This window comes from Macaca fascicularis, chromosome X (assembly GCF_037993035.2).
Source record: "Macaca fascicularis isolate 582-1 chromosome X, T2T-MFA8v1.1".
Classification (NCBI taxonomy): Eukaryota; Metazoa; Chordata; class Mammalia; order Primates; family Cercopithecidae; genus Macaca; species Macaca fascicularis.
Window position 1 is genome coordinate 70818713 of NC_088395.1, and position 10747 is coordinate 70829459.

The 10747-nt window shown below is 46.6% G+C and overlaps 1 protein-coding gene across 1 annotated transcript; it reads right to left on the bottom strand.

The window, feature by feature from the left end:
* Window positions 1–3789: 3789 nt before the first annotated feature.
* Window positions 3790–10218, bottom strand: ASB12 (ankyrin repeat and SOCS box containing 12). The gene is made up of 3 exons (XM_005593774.5): window positions 10072–10218; window positions 4419–5265; window positions 3790–4061 (listed from the first exon to the last, which is right to left on the bottom strand). Exons 2-3 carry the CDS (start codon window positions 5239–5241, stop codon window positions 3928–3930), a joined length of 957 nt encoding a protein of 318 aa, XP_005593831.1. The 5' UTR covers window positions 5242–5265; window positions 10072–10218; the 3' UTR covers window positions 3790–3927.
* Between the last annotated feature and the right edge of the window lie 529 nt (window positions 10219–10747).

Sequence of the window (10747 nt, forward strand, 5' to 3'; positions counted from 1 at the left end):
ATTGGCTTGACTGTTTAGGAACAGGGTTTCCTCAGGGTTGAGGGAAAAATGAAACCCCTTTAGAGTTTGGAAATTACCAGTAAAGTAGGATTGGGGCCCCTCTGAGCCCTGGGCAGGGAGAGGGAGGCCTTTGATCTTCCCATATGCCCAGCCCCTCACTGCAGGCTTACCCCAGCCCCTTTAGCTTATCCCCAGTCACTGGGGCTGCCACCTTTTCCTACCTCGCTACATCACTCCTTAGTGCCAAGCTCTGTCAGCGGGAGGGCGGGGACCCAGGCCTGCAAAATGAAGTCAGAGCTTGCAAACTCCATGCACCACCCTGCCTCAGTGCTAACATTCACACGTGAGGCAAAGCAGCATCTTGGGAAAGGACAGTGGCTTGGGTATCAGGAGTCTTGTGGGTTCAGTCCTGGCTCTGCCACTGCCTCACTGTGTCAAGTCCCCTCCCTTCTCTGGGCTTTAGTTGCGACATCTGTACAAAAACTGTTCTGCTTACTTCACAGAATTGTTCTAAGAAGTAAATGAAATTATAGGTGTGCAAATAACTTGTAAGTAGTAATTTGATATGTGCACACAAGACAGTGGTTTAGTTAATGCTAGCAGATATGTCCTGGGAAATCAGGGAACATGTTCTCCATATGCTCACGAAGTCATTCCTGCGACTGTAAGTGTCCCATTCTAAGAACTGAAACCTTCAACTCTAAAAAACTAAGGTATTCATGACTCTCTTAGGTCTAGTCCGCAACCTAGCTCCTGTTCAAATTCACTGAACTGAAACCAAGCTGCCCTGCATTTTCCCACTTCTATGCTTTTGCTCATTGAGTTCCCTCCACTAATACCTTTTGCTTCCTCTCTGCTGACTAAATTTTTTTCCACTTTTCAAAGCAAATATCAAATACCCCTTCTCCATCAGGCTTTCTGTCAAGTTAGTAGCTGAATGGAGATCTCTCTGGTTTCTGGAGTCCCATGGGCCATTTTACACTTTGGATCTAGTCCTTGGGGGCCATCTTTTTGAATAAAGCAAAATAATTTTCCCATTGCAGGAGAGTGTGCAGACTGATAGTGGCATGTAGAAAGCAGAACCAAGATCTAGGATAATGGCAATGTCAGGAAGGAAGAAAGGGAGGTGTCTTAGTCGGCTTGCACTGCTATAACAGAATGCCTTAGACTGGGCAATTTATAAACAACAGAAATTTATTTCTCTCAGTTTGGGGGGCTAGAAAGTCCAAGATCAAGGTGCCAGCAGATTTGGTGTCCGGTGAGGGCCCACTTTCTAGTTTTATTAACAGCATCTTCTTGCTGTGTCTTCACATATGGTGAAAGGGGTGAGGGGTGTCTTTGGGGCCTCTTTTATAAGGTCACTAATCCCATTCATGAAACTGGAGCCTTCATGATTTAATCACTTCCCAAAGGCCTCACCACCTAATACTGTCACACTAGGGATTAGGTTCCAACATATGAATTTGGGAAGTACCACATTAAGATGATAGCAGGAGGGAAGAAAGGAGGGAGAGGGGAAGGAAGAAAGGCAGAAAGGAAAGGGAGGTCAGGAGGAGAGATAAAAGGGAGATAAGGGGCCTAGCTTACCTGAAGTAGTTAAGATTTGGCCTTCTGAAAGCTAGTGACTGTGCTGGGGGTAAGGGAGATTGAGGAAACTGAGCTTTCACCTGGACAAGACACTAAAGGCCAAGAGGAAGATTTCATTCTAGGTACAGTAATAGCATCTCTGCTTTCTCCTCATACTTCCTAGGCAAAATTGCCTTGGAAAAGTCATCATCAGAATTTGAGGTGATTAATTCCAACTCCTGGCCCATTTTCTGGATGGGAATGATGAGGCCTGGGGAGGATAAAATCTTAAGGCACCAGGTCTTAAAGTTGTCTCTTCTCACTAACAGCACAGGCAAGCGGAGAAAGAACAGCTAGGAATGTTCTGAAGAGCTGGACCGTAAATAATAACATGGGCACTTACCTTAGTTGGGTTCTCAATTCCCTCCTCTGGGAAATTGAAGCTAAGAGTTTTGGCCCTTCCTCTTTACCTAGAATTTTGTACATTCCTATAACCTCCTCAAGCGCATGAACTTTGAAATGCCTAAAGTATCCATGTGCCTTCATGAGTCAACCAGAATCTGTGTCCCAGATGCCATGGAGGAGGCCACCTTGTCCAGACCCCATTCGAAGGGTGTACTTTCCTGGGGAACTATAGCAGATAGGGCTGCTGAGGTTGACTCAATCCCCAAGGGCCCTAAGAGAATCACAGGCAGGGCTAGGGGTGAGGTTTTGCACAAACTACCACTTAGGAGCCCAGATTGAAAGAAAGATAGAAGAGAGCTGAGGATGCCTACCCTGAAGCCCTGAGTTCTTTAGTTTTCATGCTCCTTGGAGAAAAACAGTTGCACTGTTTCCCAAAGTGCCTAAGAACGAAAATCTGAAAGCTGGGTGGGGTGGGAGCATGGAGATAGATATCCAATTTTCTCACCTTCTTTCCTAAAGTCTCTCAGGCAGCAGTAGCTAGGGAGAATGGGGGAGGTGAGAGAAGTAGGGGGCAAATCAGATTAAGACTCCGTGCTCTGTCTCCCTTTCCCAGTGATAGGGGAGCATGATGTAGGAGACCATCAAAGCAGCTCCCAGGAGGGGCTCTAAATATGTAAAGTGCTTCCTGGGTACAGATTATCTGGGCTCTCCTCCTCTACCCATTAATCTTGTGTCCCTTTCACTGCTCACCCATGTTCTCACCCACAGTTGTGCAGGAGAAATACAAGAAGGTCCTGTGGGGGGATTAAAATTTAGTAAAATGAATTTCCCTGGATTTAAGTGGATATCCTCGCTGGTCCAGGGTCTGTTTGCCTCCTTCCCCTGTTCTCCACATTATAGGGGGTCTGACCCCTACAGGCTGTGTTTCCCAGGCTCCCAAGTCAACTACCTTCTTGCTGGGTTTAACCAATAGAAGGCACTGGTGGGAAGGCAGGGAAAATGGAGAAGCCAGGTTACTTAGCCTCTGCCTTCTCTGCCTTGGGTGGTGCCCCTGCTGTGTCTGCTCTGTGGTTCCTGCTATCAGCATACTTCCAATTCTGCTGTGTGATTCCAGCTCCTGGTTTAGGTCATACTACCTCCTCCCATGGTCCCTCCATTCTTCACCACCCAAATCATGGGCAGGCCTGTGATTTCACTTTCAATCAGATGACCCCTGTCCCTCCTCCCTTACCCCTGAAGCCTAGAAATTATGCTGGCTTCCTGCACTTGCTAATCTCTAGGTTATCTGCTTGTCTTACTTGAATTCCCAGCCTATCACCTATGTAACCAAATTATTTTTCACATTAGATACTCTGTCATAAATATTTGATAGTTTGCTTACCCAGGTAGATCTTGAACATAAACTGGACTAGCGGAAATGCAGCCTATGATTCAAGGTGAGTGAATGGGAGGCTCCTCAGTCACTTGACTCAAAGTAATATGAGACTAGGGGACAGCCAATGAAAAGGTGTCTTGCAGCAGCCAGAGAATTGAAGGGAGGCACAGGGCTGGGCAAGCTGATGCTACGCTTCTACCCACTTGTATTATTCAGGACCTTGCTTCCAGGGCAACACAGCTCCCAAAACTCTCTAAAGGATCTTGGTGTGGAGGTATAGGCCATTGGGTTATTTTCCTCTTTTGCTCTTACAGACTCCTGTGCCTATCAGATACCAGACCATTTGCTATCCTTCCCCATGGCCAATCATACCCCTTCCCTCAATAATGCCCACGCCCCCATCCATGCCCACACACACCAGACACAACAGACACTGGGACTTATTTTCTGGATAATTTTATTGTGGAGGATAATACAGGAGAGCAACTCCAGGTAAGTGGATGAGGCTGTAATGCCCTCCAGCTACCTGAGTCCCCAGGTGGTTTTTGGAGGCATCATAAGTTCCTGGGGAGACTGCAAGATTACAGTTGGTGTTTTAAATAGCTAATCAACATGGGAGGAATATCCAGCTGGTTGATGGCTTGTGGCTGGCCAGCCTGGCACAGGGCTCTGCGGATGACTAAACGGGCCTGTGATAGAAGTGACCGTGGAGTGGCTACAGCAAGAAGAAACAGGTCATGAGGAGCAATTATCAGCATAATTCTCCCACACAAGCCTACATCCACCCTCCCCTGGCTACTACAGCCCTAATGCTCTATCCTTTCCAAGAAATAAAACAGTCATTGGCAGAGCCAGAACCAGAAATTGGGCTAGTGCTCCCCACCCCCACCCAACCTTATCTTAGTGACCTTTCTCTAACATGGAATACATAACCTCTTCTCTACTGGGGCCACGGGAGAGGGAGGAAAATGGAGTTTTCTCCATTGCATCTCAGAGGATTGGCTTTTACAGTGATTTGGGGCCCTGAGATCTCCAAGCCTCGTGACCCAAGGCTGGCCTGTTCACCACTCACCTCGGGCCTGTAGCAGCAATGCAATGCCTTTATCATCTTGTGAGGTCAGGTCAAGGGATAGAGATGGAAGGTAGATATTAGCACCAAAATCTATTAACAGCTGGATGTACTCTGGCTCACAATTATGGTGTAGGCAGATTTCAAGGAGGGTGCGGGGTCGTGGGACACGAGCCAATAGGCCCTGGTCAGTGCAATTGTAGTCAGGGTCTGCCCCGTGGAGCAAAAGCAGGCGGAAACAGTCAAGGTGCCCGTAGACTGCGGCCAAATAGAGGGGGCCAGAACATGAAGCTATGTTTGATGCCCAGACTGGTAGTTTAGCTTTGACGTTGGCCTCTGCACCATGGCCTAGGAGCTCCTGCAGGATAGCAACAGCACCATCACGGGCAGCTGTGAGCACGGGAGAGCAGTTGTTGTAGATGCTACCACCAGGGCAGGCACCAGCTTCCAAAAGCACACGTACACAGTCCAGATGGCCATGACTGACAGCAGTGAAAAGTGGCGTCTGCGCCTTGACATCCAAGCTGTCAACATCAGCGCCATGTGCTAAGAGGACCTGCAAACAGCTCAAGTGGCCATAAGAAGCAGCCAAGCGCAAGGGTGTCCCAGGAACGCCCCAGCCACTCCTGCTGTTGATGAAACGTTTGTAACGCTCCTGGCGCAAAAGCTGGTCCAAGGTATAGGAGTCGTTGTCATACACTGCTTGATTGAGAGCCTGCTTCTCCTCCGTGTCGGTGTCCTCCTCCTCCTTGTCGGGCTGCAGGAGGGAGAAGATCTTGGTGATGTCCATGAGGTTCATCTTGGCTAACTGGAGAACTATTCTCATTATGAGCACAAGGAAATGCCAGATCTGTGGGTGACAAACAAGTGGGAGAGAATGAGGGTACCCATCAAAAGCCTGACCACACACCCTCCTTGAAATCTGCCTCCATTTCAACCCCTTGCCCCCTGCCCTTCACCATCAGGCTACTCATTCATGGGTCTCCTACTTCTCACTCCCAATCCCACTGTCTTATTTCAGGCCCCAAAGACACTGCCAAAACAGGTCAGGGCATTTTATAGTTTGATGCCTTTGCATATACTCTTCTGCCTACCCCTCAAACTCCTACTTCTAGGAAGCCTTCCCTAATCTCTTCTTCCTGCTCAGGGATTCTGAAGGATCACAACTAAACTTCAGCTATGAACTTTCAAACCACATTTCCGCTTATCTATATTCCCTTAGTGTATAAACTCCAGGGCAAGGACCCTGTATTCATCTTGTATTCCTCTACCCCTAGTAGGGCTATATCATGGCTGGAAATTTGGTAGATGCATTTTTCTCAGATCAGAATGTGTGGATTAGTAAGGTGGCTCTGGCCTGGCACTGGCTAGGCCAATAGAACCATACTTTGTGGTGTCAAGCTGTCATCCCTGAGCTTTCTGACATCAGTCTTTTGGGGCAAGCCCTTAACTCCATTTTCAGATAGTTTAACTCTTCACAGCCCCTCATATATGACTAAAGCTCCCTCACCCGAGTGTTCTGTAACCTTCCCTCAGATGAAGGCCCCACATTTCAGGAACAGAAGTATTCAGGAAATTGGTATCGAATGATATTTACTGATTAAATGAAGAGGTGGCATTACAAAGAACATATTTCAAGTAAAATGAAGACAGATGGCAGGAAACAGTCGCGGTTCCCAGGGCAAATTTCCTCTCTGATTACAACTAGATTCTCCCCCAGGGCCAATTTAATCCAGGAGTCCCTTTGATTGCCAACGCTGACTCCCCATTCCTCTGGTTTAACCCTTTTTCCATCCTCTCTGTCTGACCTGCCTAGAGCCTTTGACTCAACCTTCAACTCTTCTCTTCCCACAATCCTCAGGCCCTACAAAACCACTCATGGCTCAATGTCTGACTCAACCTAACCTCTGACCTTACCAGTCCTATTCCTAGTGCTTCAGTGTCAAGGTCACCCACCTCAGTTTGTAATGTCATCAGGGTGAGCTGGCAGGTTTCTCAGAGCTTAAGTTTCCCTACTCTCCCATACCCTGCAGCCGAGGTCTCAGGGCCTCATACCTCATTTTATTCACTGTCTACCCCCACCCCTCTTTGTTAGTCTGGGACCTCAGGTACCTACCTCATAGAAAGAAAATTATGAGGTGGGTGGGTAGGGTCACCCTAAACTTTAGGCCCCTCCCCACCCACCAACATCAGCTCCATATATGGTCTTATTATTTATTTATTCTTGGGGTGCAATGGGAAGGACAGGAGTTTAGAAATCCAGCAGACCCAGATTTGCAGCTCAGCACTCTCAGTTCCTAGCTGAGTAATCTTGGGTAAGTCTCCTCCCTTCTTTGGGACTCAGTTTCCTCATCTATAAGACAGAAATGAAAGTCCCTTTCTCATGAAGTTGTTAGGAGTAAGAGGGCTACTACATACTCTGTACCTTCAGCCTCCTCACACTGGCTCCTCCCCCTCAACCATCTTAGGAGACCAAACAATAAACTTCTATGGTCCTTTGTCTCACTCTAGCTATCTTTCTCTTCATCTCTCCCTTCTTAACCAAACATATCCAAAGAGTTTTCTACTATGTACTTCACCACCTTCCATTCACTTATCCAATCTCTGTAGTCTGGCTTCACCCACCCTCAAACACACACCAAGAAAACTCTTCAAAAGGTCATCTTTGTGGTTAAATCCAGTGGATGTCTTGAAGATCTTTTCTTCCCTGACTTTTCTGGAATATCTATCCCTACAGACCACTCCTCCCTACAAACTCCTCCATCAGCTTCCTTGCCAGCATACTCTTCTGATTTTTCTCCTTTCTCATTCTCCCCTGAAATATTTATGTTCTCTTCTCCATCCTCTTCTCTCCAGTCACGCTCACCTTTATTCTGATTATTTTAAACCTCTCTGTCCAAGCCCCCAGCTCTCTCTTTAGCTCCAGGCATGTATCTACTGAGTTTCTTCAAGCACTTCAAAGTATCACATCACCGCCACTACCACCATGATGAAACTTGATCCATATATCATTTCCTCACCATCTACCTGGTCAACCAAACCAAAAACCAAGACTCCTGTCAATCCTCTTGTGTCTTTATCTCACTCTCATCAAATCCCATTAAGTCTTGTGGATTTTACCTACTAAAGACCTCTCCAGACCATCTGTCCTCTTCAGGGACCATTCTCATTAACCATGCTTTATCTAGGCCCCCACTGCCTTTTGCCTCAGCAGTTATAGTGGTCTCATAGGTAGTTTCTCTTTTCATTATTTTCTCAACATTGTTGATAAAGTGGTAATTTTAAAATACATATCTGATCTCTGCCAATCATCTGTTTTAAATACTTTAATGGCTCCCCTTTCTTTCCAGCTACAGCCCAGATACTTTAGCCCAGCTCAGAGGTCCTTCATGAACAAATCTTGGCCAATCTCTCCAGCCTCACTTCCTACTACTCCTTGACTTATACCCTGAGATCCAGTGACAAGAGACAAGAAATGATGGCTCTCCATATACACCATGTTTCTTTCTGCCACAAGCAACTCCTTCTGCCAAGTTAATTCCTCCAGAGAATTGTAACTCCTATATGGGTCTTTGTTTGCCCCCAGTGCAGATAAAGAGGCTGTATGTGGTAGTGGCAAAACATGGGAGTTCTGCTTCTACCCCAGCTCTAGCATTTAGTAGCTGTGTGACTTAGGGCAGGTCACTTAATCTCTCTGTGCCAATTTCTTAATCTGTAAAGACAAAATAACAATAGTACCTGCCTTGGAAGGTTGTTAGGATTAAATGAGTTAGTACATAGTAAGTGCTTAGAATAGTGCCTGAAAGTAGTTCTCGGTAACTATTTTTACTATGAGGATGATTATTACTTATGTCTCCATTTTCTATGGCTATTGCTCCCTACTTAATGTTCTAGAACCTCAGAGCTGCAATGGACGTTGTAGATAACTTAATTTAATTTTTTCAATTTAGAGATGGGGAAACCAAGGTTCAGAGCAGAGCAGGGACTTTAGTAAGGTCACATGGTTGTTATTGCTAGTTGTCTCATGAACAAGAACTCAGAACACACTTATAATCCTGTACTTTTCAAAGCAATTTCATGTAACAAAATAGGTAATATTATCCCCATTTTTTGGATGGAGGAAACTGAGTCCAGAGAGGGTAAGGGGTTTGCCATATGCCTTACATCAAGGCAAGAGCAGAGTCAGAAACAGAATCCAGGTTTCTCTACTCCTCCTCCTGTTCTTTCTGTTACAAGATGAAACACAAACACATAACCCCCTCCCTTGACTCCAGCAGAGTCACATTGCAGCTCCCAGGATCTTCAGCTTTTCAGTGTCATGATGAATTCCAGGGTCTTCAGTAATGGAAGGTTCTTTTACAAATAATTTCTTCTGAAAACTGATAGGAATTCCCTCCTTAGTATTTTATTTTGGGGACTAGGGTCTGGGGAGATAATGTGGCAGGGAGTGGCAGAGGAAAATGCCGAAGCTCTTGCAAAGGTCATACCAAGAGCCCACAGCAGTGCTCATATAATGAGCCTCCAGAGGGAGACCAAGCCATGCTCTCCAGCTGGCTTTGGCACTGGAGTGAACTGTGCCTCCGTTAGATAAGGACAAGAAAATCCAGCTAGCCTGTTGTCTAACCTCACTTTGCTGTAGTTTATTAATCAAATAGTTATTATGTGCCTCCTATGTGCACGGAGCTCCTTCCTGATCCTAAAGATGTAGGAATTTTAAACCTTTTTTTGTGATACTGGTTCCTGTGACAAACTAGTGAAGTCTGTAAACGCCTTTCAGAATGGTTTTTACTACATAAAACACATAAAATTAAAGGAAACCAATTATAATAAAATGCGACTGTCAAAATATTATTAAATGCATGATATAGTAAGAGATGTTCTTTAGTAACACATTAAATTAAAAGGTCTAGTAACAATTTCTAAGTGGTAATAAATGACATTTCAAGATATCTGCCACAACTGTAATATGATATGAAATATCTGTGGTTTCTTCTGGTAACCAAGTTACAGGAACTGGTTATGCTACTGCCATTTGCTACCTGCATTCATCCTTGAAGGAAATAGTAAATTTTAGTTAGAGGTTAGGGGAAAAAAAGGTAATTGTCTACTCATCCAAGTTTCTGGACCTCTTGAATTCTATCTAAGGTCCTCTTGGTGTCTGTGAATACAGGTTAAGTACTCCTACAGGAAAGTGATTGGTTTCTGTGCACCCTAGAGCACTCCTTCAGGCATTAGTAGAACGTTTTTAAGCCTTACCTTCCTTCTCCCACCCTTAGGAGTTCTGCCCTTATGCCCTTAAACCCACTCCAAGGCACCCATACACACAGACTAGCCAACACCACCACACAGGGACACAAAGACAAATCTCCACACTTCCTGTAGTGTATAATCTCAATTGCTCTCAAGAAGCAGGTCTGTTTAGACTCGAGGTCCTAGGCAGACATATCCTCTTGGGACACACAAGGCAGGGAGCTGGCATTATATCCCTCCTCCCTCCTCCTGGTGGGTTACCCTAACGACCTCCCAAGCGCCTGCCCCAACTCCCACCAGGTCCCAGACCCAGCGGAAACAGCCTACAACGGGTAGTGGGTGATCACAGGTCTGCGGCCCGCAGTGGTCACTGTTCTCAAACCAGTCCTTGGCTCCAGGTACTCACCGGGCTTCAGCCTGAGGCCGTGCTGCCCGGGGTCGCTGCCCCCACCCGTCTGTGAAACATTGGGGCCTTGGTGTCCCCTCCTTAGGGAGCCTCTACGACCCCAGCCTGGAGCAGCTGGGGCTCTCGGTTCCCACTGTTAACAATGCCGCTGAAAGACTAGGAGTCAGCCCCTAGTCTTGGTCCAAGGGGCTAATTTTAGGCTACCCTCCACCCCCTCTTCCCAGGCCGTGTTATCTTACCAGTGCCATTCTGGGAGCGATTTCAGTAAGAGGAGGGGCTCGCCTGCGGGGAAGTCCTGGAAGGACTGACTGACAGATAGACAGGTGCCTGGCGAGGCTAGGGTTCCTGCTCCCAGCCTGTCCTCCTATATCCCTCCCTGCCACTCAAATGGGAGACAGGGTGAGGCCCCTGAGCTGTGGGTGTTCCCACACCTCCACCAGGAAGCACTGAGAAGGCCCAGCCTCAGCCTAGCACACATTTTTTTTTTTCCTCTTCTGAACTGAGCCTCTCTGCATATCCTCCAACTCATTGCCCCTCCCCTTCCCCCACTGCTCAGAGTGAGGAGGAGGGTGGGAAGGAGAAGCCTCCATAACAGAATGTGTTCTCACTCAGCTTTTCTAAAGCTTAAGAAGGGCTTGGTCATTCATAAAGACCTTCCCAGTCCAGCAACCCACCA